Genomic DNA, 19,038 nt, shown 5'->3' with positions numbered 1-19,038 from the left:
AAGTATTTTATAGCTACAGTCGACAAATAGGGGTAATCAGATTCGAGCAATTTCCAAGTTGCAATCAGGTTAGGATTAGTTTTCCAGTCTACTGTAGACCAATTAATAAACTGCATAAGTTCGATAGGCAGACCGCTGCTTCATAACTGTCAGCGACTTGAATGTTGTGTTGCACAGCGTCGTCTAAAAAATAACACAGATCATTACTATCTGAAGATGGTTGATGATCTGTCAGATTATTTTCGCAGGTAATCACAAGAGTTTTCGATGACTTAATTTCTTTTTTCAAAATTTCACCTATACAGACAAGATTTCAATACCATATTAAAATCATATACAAATGAAAATAAAAATTTTCTCAAATATTTGAATTGAACGAAATCCGATTGAATGCGAACGCACAGAGAGCGCTAAATTAAAAATATTTTCATAATGAAATATAAAATTACTTTGGGCCATTTTTTATTTAATATATTGATGCTATAGTGTTATTACTCCGGCATTAAAATAAATTATAAACTCGATCACTAAGAATCGATTCTGATAACTGGGAATCGAGTTTTTTGACCAAAGAATCGATTCTCGGGTAGAATCGGAATCGATTTTACCATCCCTACTCTTCCGGTAGCTAGCGCACTCTTACGAGTACCCTGATAGCCAAGTTGGCCGCAACTTTCTGTCAATCTACTGCCGCAACTTGTCACCAACTTGGCGGCAACTCTTGGAAAGTAACTCGGTTGGTGTCAACTTGTTCACCAAGTTGTCACCAAGTTGTCGGCAAAAGTTGCTCTGAAACTTTTTCACACCAAGTTGACGATAAGTTTCTCAAGAAATTTGGCGACATATTGCGGCAGTAGATTGGTCTCTTTTTTCTCAGAAACTTGTAGCCAACTTGGCGCCAACAGTTACAAATTCGGAAGTTGACCGCAAGTTGTCGCTAAGTTGGTGGCAACTATCTGACACCAACTTGGTTGGTCTGAAACTGTGGCTATCAGGGTAGCTTTTGTAGCTACTTGTTTGCGTGGAGCCTTACCACCAGTAGACTTACGAGCAGTTTGCTTGGTTCGTGCCATAGTGACTTAGCAAGGTACTAGACCAATTTATTACACAGAAAGTAGACTTTGGACTGAGTCGAAATCAGTTTCAGTTTTCAGTTTTAAAAGTTCTTTATTTATCATTTCATCATAGTACAAAAATAGAGTAGTACATATTTAGTTTCTTATTATTTAATTTTTCCCGTTCCGTTTTGGAACCCTTCAAATTGTTTTTATGTTATTTATTTTAATGTTATATTCTTTAGTTTTGTAATTGTTTATATTTTAATTTGCGTGGCAAAAATTTGAAAAAAGACCACTAGATAAAAATGTTTTACTTATATCTAACTTACAGGCTACTTATAATAATATTTACATTATGTACAAAGATATTGGCTTTATGTTATTTGTCTTTTAGGGTTATGATATTGGGTAGTTCATATTTTATTTTGAAGGGTATATTTTATATTTTGTCATACAGTAAGTTTCTTAAAATATTGAGATGATTGACTCTTAGTGTATAGAAGTTTTTTGTTTGTTCTTCTATGTCATTTGTAATTTGTTTTATTTGGAGATTGTTAAATAGTTATTAGATGTTCGTGGTTTTGCATTACTTATCATTCTAAGTGTCTTAGTTTCTAATATTTTAATTTTGTTTATATTTGTTTGTGAAGCTCCACTCCAAACTGGGGCTGCATACAATAATATAGGTTTAATCATACTCTTATATAGTATTAATTTGTTTTTAAAACTGAGCTTACTATTTCTACATATTAGTGGTAGGAGTATACCTTTTATTTTTATTGCTTTTTCACAAGCATATTTAATATGTTGAGCAAATGTTAATTTACTATCTAATAGTGTTCCTAAGTCTCGGTCGAAATCCCCCCGAATTGCCTTTTTGTTAACTTTTTCCAAGATGGCGCCTTTTCGTGACCCTTGCCGTAGGAAAGATAAGATTCTAACGATTTGATTGGTTAAAAGTGAAAAAAGAGGGAATAATTCCCGACAATAAACTACAACAATTATTGTTCCTCACTTAAGAACTAATCTGATTGGTTCAAAGCTAAGAGTAAGTGGTGGGAGCAAGAAAAATTCCAGCGGAAGGAGTAAGTCTAAGAAAGTAAATAAATATCTCCACTTGTCGATTGAAACGCATTCTCGTCAGTGTTTTCATCTTGGTAACATTGTTCCAATTCACGTTTCGCCAACATGACTGGTCGTGGTAAGGGAGGAAAAGGATTGGGTAAAGGAGGCGCCAAGCGTCATCGTAAAGTTCTTCGTGATAACATCCAAGGTATCACTAAGCCGGCCATCCGTCGTCTGGCTCGTCGTGGTGGAGTCAAGCGTATCTCTGGGCTTATCTACGAAGAGACTCGTGGTGTTCTCAAGGTCTTCCTCGAGAACGTCATTCGTGATGCCGTCACGTACACTGAACACGCCAAAAGAAAGACAGTCACTGCTATGGATGTTGTTTACGCATTGAAACGTCAAGGACGCACTCTCTACGGTTTCGGAGGTTAAATTCATATTCACTCTTCAAAAAATAAACCAAACGGCCCTTTTCAGAGCCACCAAATTTTTCAGACGAAGAACATCTATCATGTTTATAAAAATACAATTATCTGTCTTAATCATAATTAATTACAATTGATTGCAATTGAAATATCCTTATTAGCTAACACACACTTTTAACGCGGTAAAATATATAGTTTCACATGTACTCGTCCATCTCCCTAGAACATTTAATTGTTTATTAGCAAGGTCACATTCTTATACCTAAATACACAAACAAAATCAATAAATATCGACATTATTCAAGTAATTTCTGATTAGTTTTGAGTCTTAAAACTCTGATTCCTGATAACAATCAGTTTTAGTAACTACTGGACATGATATGTTTTAACATTTATTGTGACTCTGTTTTTCTCTACATTTTAATTACCAAAATAAATATATTTATAAATATCTTGTAAAAAAATAACATCTATTGTCGTTCCTAAATTTGTAGTTGGTGTGTTGAGATTATTATACATCATTCATTGATGTATTGCCATCTAAAATTCTAATATCTAACTACTAAACGAATACATCAACCAATAGCGTGTATTTTTTCTTGATCTCCCTTTCTCTCTCACTCGCTTGCTCCCTGCTCTCGTTCCATGGCTATATGCTTCATGCTACGTTCGCCCTTTCTCACTCCCTCTCAATCGCTGTCTCCCTCTTGGACAAAAACGTTTCACATTTTCGTGACGCTAATATTATTGCGTTTCATCCGTAAAAATTTTACCCTCATGCGCGCTTACCTCATAGTTACACTTCAAAAAATATAGTTTCAATATATCATCAAAAATTTTTATAAGCAAGTCAACAGATTTCAAACATAATTTAAAATTGAGAGTAGCTTACATTTTAAAAAATTTGGTTGGCCCTGAAAAGGGCCGTTTATATTATTTTTTTTAATGATTAAATAAAAAGGTAGTCGTCTTATTTCTTAGCTGCAGCTTTTCTGGCAGGAGCTTTCGCCGCTTTTGGAGCAGTAACTTTCTTGGGCTTTGGCGACTTGGGTTTGGCAGTCGGAGCTTTAACAGCTTTTTTAGCTTTTGGTGTAGCAGTAGTTTTAGGTTTCGCTGAAGGTTTAGTGGCTGCTTTCTTAGCTGATGCCGATTTCGTAGTAGCAGCTTTTTTGGGTCCAGTTGTCTTTTTCACTGAAGTTTTCGATTCACCAGGAGTCTTCTTAGTTGCTGGTTTCTTGTCTGCAGCTTTTTTCGGAACTGCTTTCTTCTCAGCGGAAGCTGCCTTGGGCTTCGGCTTGACTGCAGCTTTGGTGATTGGAAGCTTGAAGGATCCAGAGGCACCTTTGCCTTTGGTTTGAATCAAAATTCCCTTGACAACAGCCGACTTGAGGAACTTCTTTATGAACTGAGCCTGCTTCTCGACATCAACTTTGTAAGTTGAAGCGATGTACTTCTTGATAGCTTGAAGCGATGATCCCTGGCGCTCAGCAAGATGTTTGATAGCAGCCTTGACCATGTCAGCGGTGCTAGGATGAGTTGACTTGGTAGCTAGTTTTTTAGCCGTGACTGCCTTCTTAACAGAATCAGTTTTAGCGGCGATCTTCTTCTCCACTGGAGATTGCACGACTTCGGTATCAGTCATCGTGAGGATGATTATTCTTTATAATAATGAGATAGTACGCGGATTAAAGCTTCTAACGACGGCCGTTATTAAATGATGGCGCCAAAAAACTCACGCAGCGTCCACGGATTTTACGCGGACCGTGGAGAAAGATTACTCTTCTTATTACCTAACTCTTGTCAATAAATTCTATTCGGCGGTGTTCGAACATTGTATTAATTTGTTATCTTTTTAATATATATTGGTTAATTTATTTATAAAAATCATTTTTTCTTACATCAAAATGTTTAAAAATTACTTAAAAAAAAATATTTCTTTTAACAATTAACAAACAGCAAGTTTTATTTAAATTTATATAAGACACTACAACTCCGAAAACGATAGACGTAACTACAATATTGTTAATAAACAATTAAATAATTATTCAATTCCTGCGAAAATGATTTTTTATAACTCTCTAATGTTCATTACTACGGTATAAATTTTAATAATTACCAAATATATGTTTGTGTTGTATTTATGAGCGATCATAATCGGCTTGCCCAAGCCAACTCGCGGATTTGTTATTATAACAGGCCATTATTTTTCAACTAGTGAAAATTATCATTAACATATAAAATAATAATAATTATTAGTCTTTATTAAATAAAAACCATTGAACTTTTAAGAAAATATTTAATTTGAAAGTGAAAATTATTTTATTATTAGTACTCATCTGTTGTAGTTTTTCATCTGGTTTTAACTATGACTGCCACTGATGTATTTCACTATCAATGCAATTCCGTAATGAATTTCAAGTCATGTAATATATACTTTTTGATTCACCGTAAATTAAATTGGTTTATTATTGCGTACATATTTAAAATCAGCGATTCGGTTGATTTTTAAGTTATAAAATGTCTAGATTGAAACACTGAAATAATTAATTTATTTTTTTTAGGTAGATTTCATAAAAATCTATTTATTTCATTGGTATTTATTACTCAATATCTCCGAAGAAGTCAAATAAGGTTTAGAAACAACAGTGACCAAAAAATTTATATACGTATATGTACAGTGATAAAAAAACTTGATTCTAGAGAAGAAATCTTGAACCAAAAAGATCATTTTGAAAAGCTTGAAAATCTTGAATCAAACCGAAAAATGAATTTTATTTTATTTCTTGATCAATACAGCTTAGAATTTGTATTTTCATTTTGTTACGTTCTGATCAAGTTAATTTATTTCAGCCCTACACGGAAAAAAATAAACTGTTGCTGCAACAGGAGGCAGTCATGTTGCAGCTGCAGGAAAATCCTGTTGCTGCAACACGACTGCCTCCTGTTGCAGCAACAGTTTATTTTTTTCCGTGTAGTATGTTTCAACCAATAGACCAAGAACGTAAAAGTATGGAGAAAAGTAATGATGTGTCAGTTTTTAAAATTATTACATACTCAAAATTAATTATATGAAATAGATTGTTGAACATAAAATTAGCTTAAAATAATTAAATCTCACGAAACTATCTAATAACAGTAGATTATAACGTTCAAAATTACATATGAGAATTATGAAATTATTGATGATACCTGAAGATGTTCTGTTGTCACACGTGGTTGCCTTGATTAATTTTCAAATTATTATTTATTCGTGAGTCGATATTTTATTTTCATACGATTAAAATTTTTAATTTTGTTTCATAAATTTACTTTAATTTTACTTTGACTTTATGATTGACACACTGAATATTTATTAACAACTCTATTTATCAAAAAATTTTTTATCAGTGTAGTTAAAATATTATTCAAGTATTTCAACTTTATATTTTTCCAAGCGATACACTTTTCTTGGGACATTTTTATGATCGACACCTTTGGAGATCTTGGACACGAGAGAGAGTCTAGGCGAAAATCTTCAAGGTTTCAAATATTTAGATATTTATAATTCCCAATTTGCACTAATTGGGGGAAAACAGTGTCCAATGAAGTTACCTGTTTCTTTGAGCCCTCACCCTCTCTTCTTTCCGGAAAAGGTCGTTTGGGCTCCCTATTCAGATCAAGGTACAAACTTTTTGTCTCACTCACTCTTATGTGCTATTGCATATCTAAGTGTTTGTATACACGTGAGCATATTTACGCATATACAAAGACATATGCGTTTGGTTTAATATTAAATTATTTATTTGGAACACATAAATATTTATGTCTTTAAATGCAGGATCCTTCTCCTTATTTATTGAAAATTTTAAATTATTATCATTACATATTAGTTTAATTATTAATATTTGTTTATATGATTTTAAATTATTATTAATATTCGATTTTTATCATCTAAAATTATTTAAGCGAATATTGTCTGAAATTATAGCTAGACATTTTATTTTGGTATTAAAATTCTATTAGTTATTTCAAAATTTTTTTGTTTGAGATAGATACTCTTAACTATTGTTCACTGTCATTGCAATGCTTAAATATTTTTTATTTTAAATTTAAATGAGTTTATTTACAAACAACAAAACTCCCATTTACTGATCTGGGATTCAATTCCATAAATTTATTTGGGCTTCAGACTGATTATAAGAGAAAAATTCTTGAAGCAAGTCAAATTTATTAAAATAAAAAATTTCTCTACTTAACACCTCTTCGGTTTTTTGGTTCAAGAATTTACTCTTTAATCAAGTTAATTTTTTGTTCAGTGCAAATAGATTGATAAGGTACTTGAGGAGCACACTCTAATATTATTTAATTTTTGTAGTAAATAAAATAATAAAATAAAATTTTCATGAACTTTTTAAGCAAAAAAAAAAAAATATAAAAATGAATATGACGTAATCAGAAACCAGTAAGCTACCGATACTAATCTTTCCTTCAAATGTACGGACATCGTTTTCCAAGTCAACATTCTTTCATAACAATGAATTTCTTACGCCAGAAATATAGCAAGAAGTTTTATCGGAACCAAAAACTCCGAAATTATTATTTGAATCATTAAATATTCTTTGATATGTCATCTTTATTTTGATTACAGGTTGAGTGTCAACAAAACATGACAATGCGGCTAAACAAGCTCATAATTTATTTATGGTATAAATATTATGGGTAGCCGACATGTAGTTACTAGTCAGAGTTTGCTCATTCAGGAAGTAAATTTCAAAATGAATAAACTTATAGCTTTAGTGTTTATTCAAAATTTTGTATCTAGCCAAATTCAAATACCTCCTAAAAATAATTTGGCTTTGTTTAACAACATGATGGTAAGTCAATATAAAAATATTGTATTTTAACATTTTTAATAATTATAAAGTAAGATATGATTATAAATTTAAATTTTTATTTATTATATATATAATTTTTTTTTTTTAAATAAGAGAGATTTGTTCAATAACTGCAGAGCGGAATTTAGAACCATCGGATTTTGGGGTCACAACCAAATTTTTCCAACCGATGATGAGACTGATATTATTTTGCTGAATAAAAATGAAATGTTAAAGGAACCGTCAACCAGGCGGATAAAATTTCTGGTGGTAATTCTTGGAGAATTCAATCCTGATCCTGAAATGACTTTGTTTGAAGTGATGCCGACTCTTGAAATAGAAACAATGTTTGTTTTTGACAAAAACAATTCAAATCAAAAATCCATGGACAGCATATTTGATTGATTTCAAAATAGATTTGAAAATTCGAAATTTTACTACTGCACTGCGACAGGAGGAAGAATTGATATAGTAACTTTTAATACTTTCGCGGATGTTGCTCCAGCATTCTGGGCCAAAATTGGAGAAGTTCAATTTTCAGATGACGATAGGGATTGGAGCATTTTCAAAGCCGAATATGCTGAAAACACTAAATATATTTATGGTAAGTCTAAAAAAATGACTGATTATATTATTTTTCCAAAGAAAATTAACTATATTTAATATAAAAAAATTATCGTTTCCGACAGGTTCTGAACTTTGCGAAAATATAATTTTCGATCGGACTAAAAAATTACATGGCTACAAAATAAAAGTCTCAGCAAAACTACAAAATCTTTCCGAACCAAAACTTATCGTCCTAAATGACTTAATCACTAAAGACACTGACAATTTACGAGTTATATCTATGCTGAGTCCAATGCAAGGATTATTCAGTAAATTCTTAACGAACTATTTGGATGTATCGGTCAATATTACTCATGGCATGCCATTATGTCGCGGCGTAGACACCAGCGTAATGATAATGGATGGAACTTTAGATTTGAGTCTCGCAGTAAATAGATTAAGGCGGGAGAGTAGATTTAAATTTGAATAATTTAAAATAAATAATATAAATATTTAATGAATTTAAAACGCTCAGATTATTTTAGTTTAATTTAGATTTGCCTTGCGCGCAAATCTATTATTTATTATTCAATAGGTTACAAAATAAAAAGTACCGACAATAATTTCGAAAAAGGAAAATTTGCGTAGTGCACTACAGTCTTGCTTTTTGATAAGAGTCTTCTTGTTCCTTGGTTTTCGACTCCCCTGGTTGAGATGTTCGTACTTTTGGAGTGGGAGAGTCCCAGAGGGTAGTGAGGGTAGTTGCGTGCGCCTCTGCGACTCTTGTCTTCAGTAAGCATCCCTTCTCGAGTTGGCAAAAATGGGACTATGCTACGATGACGTCAAGGCGACTCGACATTCCCAGACTATATGCAATCCGCATGGATGCCTGGTTTTTATGACCTAGTCTTGAGTACTCGAGCAATCCCTTTTTTAAGCGAACGTTTTGGAAAATAAGTTACTTAAAGGATTATGACAATAAAAAGAGTAATAAATAAAGATCTCCGGGTTTTCCCAGCATTGTAAAGAGTATTTCCAAAACGTTCGGCATCTTATCCTAAGTGACCATTACAATTAACGTAGGTTTATTTTAACAAAGAAATTTTTTTTTTATCATGTCTAAACTAACTGGACAGTACTAAAAGTTTTTATAAGTTTTTCCTTGGGAATTTCCGGTAATTATAAATTCGTCTATACCCTAAAATTTATGATAGAAAATTTCCCATACTTAACAATAGAATTTAAAATAGAAAAGTTTACAATTTTTTAAAGATTCTTATTTTTCTTACCGATACTATTACAAATAAAATACATATATTTTAAATCTTCCTGGGTTTTTCCCGCTATCATTTATTGCAGCCATCTTTTTTATATGTAATTCTATATTAATATATAGAGAGCGTTGTGATCAATCCTTTCGGATTCACAATAATGTATAATTATGTTTAATTATGGTCACAATAAATGTATAATTTTGTTACCGACGCTCGTTCTTTTACTGGCAATGTATAATTATGTTCACAATAAATGTATAATTTTGTTACCGACGCTCGTTCTTTTACTGGCAAAGCCAAATGACAATAAGTAAGAAAAAAAGAAAGGTTAGAAACGATATATATAAGTAAGTGTGACAGTAATATTATTATTATTCATTCAATGTAAATTGTACAACCGGTTAGTTTATTTACTAAACTTTTTTTTTCCTTTTAAAATATAGATCAAATAATAAAAAGAATATCAAATATACAAATAAAAAGCTGATTCTTTGCATCGTCAAACAATTTATTGATGTAATTATTCGGTGAGATATGTTTTTTTATATAAAATATTAATATTAGAATCAACAACAATTATGATACTAAATTTAACAGACATCCAATAATTTTTATAATAATTAAATTATAACGAAAAAAATTTACCAACAAAGTTCCACGTGTAGAAGATTTGAAAAATTGTAAGTGCTAATTTTTTAAAATATTTTTTTTATATGAATTTTTTATAAAAATTTTAAGAATTGTCAGATGTCTGCTAATTTCAGTCATCAAAAATTATATGGTTATGTTATTTTTTTTAAAAGCATGTTATGAATATCATGAATATCAATCGATTTTTTTAAATTAACAAAAAAAAAATTTTTTTTCAGTACATAAAAAATGTCCAAGGAAGCCAAAATAGCATTAAAAGAAATCCGAAGTTATTTGGATGAACACCAATATGTTGAGGCCATGAAAAAATGTCAAAAATTATTAAAAATAGATAAAAAAAATTACATGGCTCTTATACTGCTTGGAGCAGCTATGAAAGATATTGATCAGTATAAATCGCAAGCACCTTTGGCTTATAGAAAAGCCATTGACTTACAGCCAGATAATCCATTAGCTTGGCGAGGACTGGTCAAGTTTTATGAAGGCCAACCTGGGAATGTCGAAACTTGGCGTGAACTTGTCCCAGCTTATTGTAAATTATTAAAACTCGATAGGTAAAAACAATTATTAAATCAATTTATTAGATTTTATAATTTGGTAGTCATGAATTGACAATTTTGCTCCAAAAATATTCTACTGAACAGAAATCCTCAGTTAGTTAAAGTTACTATCAAAGAAATTCTATTTTTAGATAAACTAACATGAAAATATATTTTTTTTTAGTGACATTCAAAAAAATTTAAATTACTTGGATCAACTGTCACGTTTATCAATCATTTTGAATGATAATGAAATCTTTGATGAAGTTATTGCTCTTGTATTAGAATTAAAAGAAGATAAGGATAAAAATGAATTGTACAAAATAGATGGACTATTAATATCAATGATAAATGGATTTACAAATGCGCTTCCAAAATACCACGAATTATACAAAAATGTATTACTCTCATCACTTGACAAGGATATATCTTCAAAGCATTTAGAATATTATAAAAATTATTTAAAATTATTGTTTTCCGAAAAAAATTATTCTGGATTATTTTCTGCTGCAACCCAGATGAATCTAAAATATCCTCGTGAAATGTATCCATTAGGTAAAGAAATAACCGATTACAGTTACTTAATCATAGTTTTAATTATAATTCTGTTCATAAATCATAACACTTGATTTTTTTTTTAACTATTGTTTTAGAATGGATCTGTCGTGTTTACGCTGAACAGATTGTTTTAGAAGATTATAAAACTGTTCAAGACATTGCGATTGACTTATACTATCAGTCACTACTTGATCTTAACGCTGATTCTTATTTGGCCATTTTTGCAAAAGCAATGCATTATTGGCTGAAAGATAATCTTATTGAATCCAGGGATTTGCTTTATCAAGCAATAGCATTACATCCTAAATTACTTTTTGCTTGGATTGCGTTAAGTGATGTCAATTCAAAGTTACATTGTTGGGCAGAAGCAGAAAATGCAGCGGAAAAATCATTGCAACTAATAAATAAAAGTTCAAAAATAATGATTGAAAAACTGAATTTACAATTGATTGAATCATTAGCGAGGAGTGAAAGTAAGAAAAAATGGGAACAAGCCGCAGAAAAATGTAAAAAGGTAAATGATAGAAATTATTTTTTTTTTATTATTTTTGTTATTTTGTAATTTACATCAAAATTCTTTCAGTTACTTGAAAACAATAATTCATTGAAAAAATTAAAATTACTTTATGCTCGACTTCAAATTCTTCAAGATATTCCTGAAGCATTTACTCTTTTGAAAGAACTAGAAAATGATCCAGAAACTCATCAAGAAGCACTAGTAATTCGTGCATTGTATTTGAAAAATCGAGAATCATATGAAGAAGCTATTGATGTTTTGGGAGCAGTTTTGGATACTTCCGAAGCTTGGTTAATACTTGGTACAATTTATTGGAAGATGTCCAATTATAGCCATAGCTTAATGGCCTTCTTAAAAGGTATCCATGCAGATCCAAACGACTGGGAATGTTTAGTCTATCTTGGGCATTATTATCGGGAACATGGTAATGATCTTGAGAAGTCAAGAAAATGTTATCAAAAAGCGTTAAGAATAAATCCTAACTCCGAGGAAGCTGGCTCTGGTCTAAGTACAGCTTATAGACTTTTGAAAAATACCGTAAGTACATTTAAAAAAATTTTACATTTTACAAATTGTATGAATAGTTTTAAAACTAAATTATAATTTTAGGAAGCAAACATGCAAATGCTTCAAAGAGTAACAACTGAGGAAGGAGGAGGTCCAAAATGGGCATGGCTACAATTGGGTCTTCAGCAATTAGATCAAGGAAAAATTGAACAAGCCATCAAATCACTGCGATATGTTATTCGAGCGGATCCCAATGACAAGTAAGATGATATAAATATTTTTAATCATTAATCTTTAATCGATTAATTAAGCTCAAGTAATTTCTTTATTTAGTCACTGTTGGGAATCACTTGCTGACGCTTATTGGGCCCGTGGTGCACACACGTCGGCATTGAAATCTTATCAACGTGCCCTAGACTTATCGCCTGGTTCTCTTTATCCAATGATACAACTTGCTAATATTAAATTAGTAAGTTTTTAATTACAAGTAGAGTAATTAGTAGTTATTAGAAAAATGAGTACAAAACAAAAAATTTCAGGTTCTCGGTCGACATGATGAAGCTAAAGAAGCTTTTATTCAAGTTCTAAGCCAAGAGCAACGTTATATACCAGCACTGAAAGGGTTAGCAGAAACTTGTTTAGGTCTTGCAAAAGAAAGTGCCAGTAAACAATTACTTGGGCGTGCAAGAAGAAATTGTCAACAGGCAATAGATTGTATCACCGACGCTATCATTGAGAATAGTAACTTATCGTGCCTTTGGAAGCTCCTTGGCGATGCTTCTTACAGGGTTGCAATTTTACCGGAAAAATATTGTTACGTTGAAGTAACTCCAGGATTAATTAAATCAATGAGCGAGAAATATCGAATTGAAATCCACCAAAGTGAACTTTTTACTCTTGCAGCAAGGTAAGAAAAAACTTGGTAAATATTTACAAGTGGGGCCAACCATTTTAATTTTCATTTTTTTGAACGAAATTTCTATTTGATTTTACTGATATAATTTTTTTTTTTTTTGAAAAATACATAAAAAAATGAACAATTAAAAAAAAAAGGTTGATAATCACAATTTTAACAAATTTTCAAAAAAATTTATAAATTTTTTTGAAAATTATGATACTCAACTTTTTTTTTAATTTTTCGTTTTTTTATGTACTTTAAAAAAAAAATATATATATATATTAAATATAAAAAAAAGATCAAATAGAAATTTTATCCAAAAACATGAGAGCCAAAATTTTTTCCAACTTTTGAAGGCAAAAAAACTATCAAAATCTTTATTTTTTTCTTTCACGACATTTTTTATCATAAATGCGCCGTAAAAACAAGCAGAATAAAAAAAAATTTGAAAATGTTAATTTTTCACCTAGTTATGGCTCAAAATGGCGTTGACCCCACTTGTAAATAATTACCAAAAACTTTAATTTCAAAATTCTTATTAAAAAATTATTCGATGTCTCAAAATTTATTTCAGATCTTATTGTCGAGCGTTGAGTATTACCAAAGACTCCTCATTACTGTGGCATGATTTATCATGTTGTTATTTGTCACAACTTATTCATGATAGTACGGTAAATCGTAAAGTTACAGCCGAAAAAAGTCTCGAAGCCGCTAAACAAGCTGTTAGACTTTGCCCAACAACTTGGGTACACTGGAATATTCTTGGAGTTATATGCATGATGCCAGAAATTAAAAATTATGCATTAGCTCAACATTCTTGGGTTATAGCGATTGATCGTGAGCCAAATAATGGAGTTGCCTGGACAAATTTAGGAACTTTGTATTTACATTTAGGTATTGATTAATCTTTTATACTTTATTAAAAAAAAAAGTAAACAAAAATTAGTATAGATTTATTATATTTTATATTATAGGTGAAACTTTTAAAGCAAATAAAGCATTTTCACGAGCCCAACGTGCGGATCCCGAGTATTCAAACAGTTGGATTGGCCAAGGAATAATTGCTGAATCTGTAGACAATAAAGAAGCAATGGATCTATTCCGTCACGCCATACAACTTGGGTATCATCCTCAAGCTGCAGTCGGTTATTCTCATTGGGTATTGATGACTATTTTAAATCCTGATGCTAAAAAGGATGCTCTTTATCATTATATGATTGTAAACATGCACGCAATACCAGTAGCTATAGATGCGATGACTTGGTATACCGGTAATGAGTTTAAAAATTTATTTTAAAGTTATTTTTTAGTAAGGTAAAAGCCCCAGTATATGATCATATACTGGTACATGATCATATATTGGGGCTTTTACCCTAGATGATTATTTTTTTTTTTTTTTTTAACTAATAAAAAACAAAATTTAAACTTTAGAGCGAGAACCTGGTGTAATTTACGGCCGAAATGCTTTAGGATTGCTATTAGAACGGCAAAAATTATACAAGTTAGCAGCTCATGAATATTCTGTTGCTTTAAAATTAGGAAAAGAAGATACTCAAGAAGATCATATAAGAGTAAATCTTGCACGAGTTTTAGTTCAAATGGGAAAATTTGACGAAGCTATTGAAGTTTGTCAGCGTATTAAAATAGCTAGCTTTAATTCTCACTGTCAATTAGCCTTAGCTTTGTTCAAAGGTATTTATGAACATGAATAACAAAAAAAAAACTATGCCTATATGTGAAAAAAAATATATATTCAAAAAATGTTTTTTACAGCTGCAAAATATGAGGAATCATATGCGGCGTATGAAGCAGCTTTGAATTGGTTAGCAGATGATGGATCTGACAAAGCACACGTGCTCTGTGCAATGGCTTCAATGGCGTATATGTTCCAAGAAGTTGATGATGTTAAAACACTTCTTTTCCAATGCATCGAAATACAACCACCAACTGTTGCTGGTCTTTTAGCTGCTGCAGCACTTGGTCTTCTTCATGATGATTTAAATTTAACGAGTCTTGTTCTTAAAGAACTTGAAATTTACAAAGATGATCCTAAATACAGACATCATGTTGCTCGTCTTTCTGCTTACTCGTGTATTATGCATCATGATATTACAGGAGCTATTCGTATAATCTCTAAATCTATTCACAGGCGTCCAGGTTTCTATATTTTGTTATTATTGTCATAAAAATACAATAATTATTCATTATTTAAAATAAACAAAATATTTTCAGATGATGTTGGCTCGTGGATTAGTCTTGTTAGACTTTTACTTGAAACAAATTCAAGTGATTTTGGTTACTGTGCACAAAAAGCGTTATACCTTGGTCGTAAAAATTCAACAGTTGCTGTCGCACAAGTTGCCTGTGTCTCATCGCTTGGTCAATTAATTGATGTAAACAATGATAAAGAACAATGTGGATTACGATCTGTACAAAAAACCATATTTTCTTTTCCGGGTATTGCTGAAAGTTGGGCGAATTTAATTGTGGCTACGTTACCTCGGTAATTAAACGTGTTCTAAAATTATTCATTACATATTTTATTCAGTTATTGATCCAAAATTAAATAAAAAATTTTTTTAGGTGTGAAAAAAGCGATTCAATTCCGAATTTCAAATGGTTATTATCATTGGTATCTATTATTCGAGAAAAATGGAACTGCTCTAAACCAATGAATGAATGGTTACAAACAAATCAGGAAAAAATTTTAGAAATTTCAACAAAATGTTGAAGTAAATCTGAATAATAACGACATATTTAAAACTCAGTGATATAAATTTTTTCATACCAATACTTTGTAATTGAAAAATTGTATTATTTTAATAAGAATAAACTACATACACTGTTTATAATTATAATAAAAAAACTGTTTTTTATCGCAATTACTTAGCTATTTTCTTAGAAAGATGTATTACCTTGTCGATTTTGTCTCTCATAGTAATTTACTTCACTTGAAGATTCACTCCAACTTGAACTTTGATATCTTCTTGAGGATGGTTCATTATCTTTGGGTTGTGTTTTAATTTTTTGTGTCAAATGCTCATCCAGAGTCTGAAAATAAATATCGATTAAAATTAAAAATTAAAGTAAAGCTCAATTTTATTTGTAAAAATAGTCAAAAAATTACCATGGGCGTAATATAACCCTGAGATTGAAGAATTTTTATTAAATTACAAATTTCATGGTCTTCACCAATCTTCAAGCGTTTCATAGCTTCTTGAATTCTCGGAATCTAATAAAATAAAATTATTATTTTAAAAATATTTAATTGATTTATAACATAAATAATATTATATATAATAAACTTACCACGTCAGTGTAAAAACCATTTTTCTCAGGTATTCCTCGCTGAATACAAGATTTCAGTACAATAACAATTTCATCGATTCGTCCTAAGTCAGCGAGTGCCATTATTCTGATACATCTAATTGATATATAATCTACTGTTCTACTTAATGCAACAAGTTCCAGTGTGACCTCAGGCGATTTTAAATTAAGAGCTAAAGCACCTAACGCAGCGATTACTTTCCTCAGTGGTAAACTACCTCGGTGGTCTAAATCTTTACAAATATTTAATCCGTACTCCAAACTCTCTTGTGAATTCTGTTGAATGGTAAAAAAATTATTTAAAAGGCGAATTGCTAAAAACATGATAGATGGAATAAAAAAGCCAAATTACCTCTTTGTAACAAGCTACGGCGACAATGTTGATTACCAATTTGGGATGACTGATACCATTAATAAATTTTTGTTTTATTTTATCGTAAGTAGTACGTACATCAGCGTATCTTTTGTTCTCATATAATAAATTCATTATCAGCATGAAGGTTGACATTTGATTAAAAAATTCATCGTATTTGGAGTTTAAAAATAAATTCAATGCAATTTCTGGTTCATTTAAATAATAAAGTGTTCTCATGACAACAGGTCCAAATTTAAATGTTCCAAAGCGTACTTGGGAATTTTGAGAATTATATTTTTCCAACATGCTAACGAGCAATTGAATGTCATTTTTTTCAACTAGATGTAATGTTGATTTTAAATCTTCAGTGAAAATCATTGCTTTTTCATCAGCGATTGACTCTTGCATTTTACTTTTAAATGAATCAAGACCTATTTTATATTTTTCCATAACAATGTTCCTAGTAGACTTGTAATTATCCAAACCCAAACTTGCTTCATCATAAAGAGTCCGGCTTCCTAAAAACAAATATATATTTTATATGAAAGTCGAAAAAAAAACATGTGATATTATTAGGTTATGTTTATTTTCTTACCATTGTAAATCAATTGTTGCTTGACCACTTTATTTAATATATTTATATTAAACTTAGAAATACATCTAACTGTCCCTGCCATTATTACACAAGTATATTAATTATTTAATCAAGTGATAAAGTATTAAAATATTTTCTTACTGAACGAAGATAGTATATAATATAGTAAGTTATATATATATAACACCTGACTAGTTACTCTAAATACATTGGCATTAGTACGAGGAGGGGAGAGAGCTTGTTCAAATCTTCAAGGAATAAAAATCTCATCCTGGTGTTAGTTACTGGCTTTAATAATTTCTGAATAATTTTTTTTTTATCATTTAATTAAACTTCCACGGAACAGTAATTGATTATTATTTAATTAATAATAATAGTTAAACGGAAAATTTATCTCAATTTCTTAGGGCCAGTTTTTCAATCCAAGATAAAATTTTATCCGAGATAAAAGTACTGCTAATATAACAATAAAAATAAATAATTTAGCACAGTGATATTACGTACAAGTAGTTTTCCCTGAATTCAGTCACTTATTTTTAATTAAAATAAATAAACATTAGCCGCATGTCACAGAAATATTAATCTTCAACTGTGACAACTTGCTGATTGTAAATAAATAAAATAAAAATTAGGAAAATGGATGATCCTGAAGGCTATCCCTGCAACTTCCCGCTAATTCTATATCTAAGCGCTTGAAATTGCATTTGTAACGTTATCGAGCTCTTCGATCTCCAAATTACAAGTTATGTGTTATTTTGAGCTCTCCGAGCTCAAAGCGGTCGCTGTTCTATGCTTTTGAGCTCTTCGAGCTCATATCTTGCGTTTGAGATATCTATTATTAATCTATAATTGTGTTAATTAATTTAAAAAATAATTTAAATGACACAATAAGGGCCAGTTTTTCAATCCGGGATAAAATTTTATCCGAGATAAAAGTACCGCCAATAAAATAAAAAAAAAAAAAATAAATAATTCAGCGACGTGATTTGCTCTCAATTAGTTCTCCATGAATTTGGTCGTTTATTTAAATAAAAATAAATAAATATATCATAAAAATAATAATAACCTCTCATTGTGTCATTTAAATTATTTTAAATTAATTAAAACAATTATAAATTAATAATATATATGTCAAACGCAAGATATGAACTCGAAGAGCTCATAAGCATAGAACAGCTACCTCTTTGAGCTCATAAAGCTCAAAATAATACATAAATTGTAATTTGGAGCTTGAAGAGCTCAACAACATTATAAGTGCAATTTCAAGCGCTTAAGTATTGAATTAGCGGGAAGTTACAGGGATCTCCTTCCGGGTCATCCGTTTTCCTAATTTTTATTTTATTTATTTACAATCAGAAAGTTGTCACAGTTGGAGGTGAATATTTCTGTGACATGTGGCTAATGTTTATTTATTTCAATTCAAAATAAGTGACTGAATTCAAGGAGAATTACTCGTAGGCAATATCACTGTGCTGAATTATTTATTTTTTTATCATAATGGCAGTACTTTTATCTCGAATAAAATTTTATCCCGGATTGAAAAACTGACCCTAAGAGTGAGGGTTATTATTATTTTTATGTATTTATTTTTTATTTAAATAAATGACCAAATTCATGGAGAACTAACTGAGAGCAATATCATGTCGCTAAATTCTTTATTTATTTATTTTTTTTATTATATTGACAGTAATTTTATCTTGGGTAAAATTTTATCCCGGATTGAAAAACTGGCCCTTAATCGTTGAAATAAACTTATTTTAGTTTTTTGTATGATTAAAATTTTACATTAAAATTTATTTCTAAGTCTCCACTGCAAGTTATAAAAATCAAACTGTTGCAGTTCTGTTTCGTTAAAATACATTTAATA

At 30.4% G+C, this 19,038-nt stretch overlaps 4 protein-coding genes and 1 long non-coding RNA gene across 6 annotated transcripts; 3 read left to right on the top strand and 2 right to left on the bottom strand.

Annotated features, from left to right (window-relative positions):
* Positions 1-984: 984 nt before the first annotated feature.
* On the top strand, positions 985-8,471 carry LOC123269255. 2 transcript variants are annotated; one of them, XR_006510363.1, is made up of 5 exons: positions 985-1,087; positions 5,986-6,211; positions 7,179-7,404; positions 7,519-8,008; positions 8,094-8,471. It is a non-coding gene; the product is annotated as an uncharacterized LOC123269255 (long non-coding RNA). The 2 variants fall into 2 exon arrangements; XR_006510362.1 differs by lacking the exon at positions 5,986-6,211 and having other exon boundaries at positions 989-1,087.
* LOC123269244 (histone H4) lies at positions 2,181-2,625 on the top strand. The gene has a single exon (XM_044734846.1). It carries the CDS (start codon positions 2,247-2,249, stop codon positions 2,556-2,558), a length of 312 nt encoding a protein of 103 aa, XP_044590781.1. The 5' UTR covers positions 2,181-2,246; the 3' UTR covers positions 2,559-2,625.
* On the bottom strand, positions 3,465-4,260 carry LOC123269210 (histone H1-like). The gene has a single exon (XM_044734802.1). It carries the CDS (start codon positions 4,191-4,193, stop codon positions 3,522-3,524), a length of 672 nt encoding a protein of 223 aa, XP_044590737.1. The 5' UTR covers positions 4,194-4,260; the 3' UTR covers positions 3,465-3,521.
* Positions 8,472-9,408: 937 nt separating the features above from the next.
* LOC123269132 (tetratricopeptide repeat protein 37) lies at positions 9,409-15,738 on the top strand. Its single transcript, XM_044734678.1, has 15 exons — positions 9,409-9,571; positions 9,668-9,751; positions 10,094-10,429; positions 10,599-10,969; positions 11,068-11,486; positions 11,556-12,026; positions 12,099-12,256; positions 12,330-12,465; positions 12,536-12,903; positions 13,469-13,788; positions 13,869-14,165; positions 14,326-14,586; positions 14,668-15,051; positions 15,127-15,397; positions 15,478-15,738. Exons 3-15 carry the CDS (start codon positions 10,104-10,106, stop codon positions 15,623-15,625), a joined length of 3,930 nt encoding a protein of 1,309 aa, XP_044590613.1. The 5' UTR covers positions 9,409-9,571; positions 9,668-9,751; positions 10,094-10,103; the 3' UTR covers positions 15,626-15,738.
* On the bottom strand, positions 15,696-17,330 carry LOC123269188 (pentatricopeptide repeat-containing protein 2, mitochondrial-like). The gene is made up of 5 exons (XM_044734777.1): positions 17,172-17,330; positions 16,574-17,094; positions 16,204-16,497; positions 16,022-16,126; positions 15,696-15,945 (listed from the first exon to the last, which is right to left on the bottom strand). Exons 1-5 carry the CDS (start codon positions 17,251-17,253, stop codon positions 15,793-15,795), a joined length of 1,155 nt encoding a protein of 384 aa, XP_044590712.1. The 5' UTR covers positions 17,254-17,330; the 3' UTR covers positions 15,696-15,792.
* Between the last annotated feature and the right edge of the window lie 1,708 nt (positions 17,331-19,038).

This window comes from Cotesia glomerata, linkage group LG7 (assembly GCF_020080835.1).
Source record: "Cotesia glomerata isolate CgM1 linkage group LG7, MPM_Cglom_v2.3, whole genome shotgun sequence".
Taxonomy (NCBI): Eukaryota; Metazoa; Arthropoda; class Insecta; order Hymenoptera; family Braconidae; genus Cotesia; species Cotesia glomerata.
This window is presented reverse-complemented; position numbering and strand designations above follow the sequence as displayed.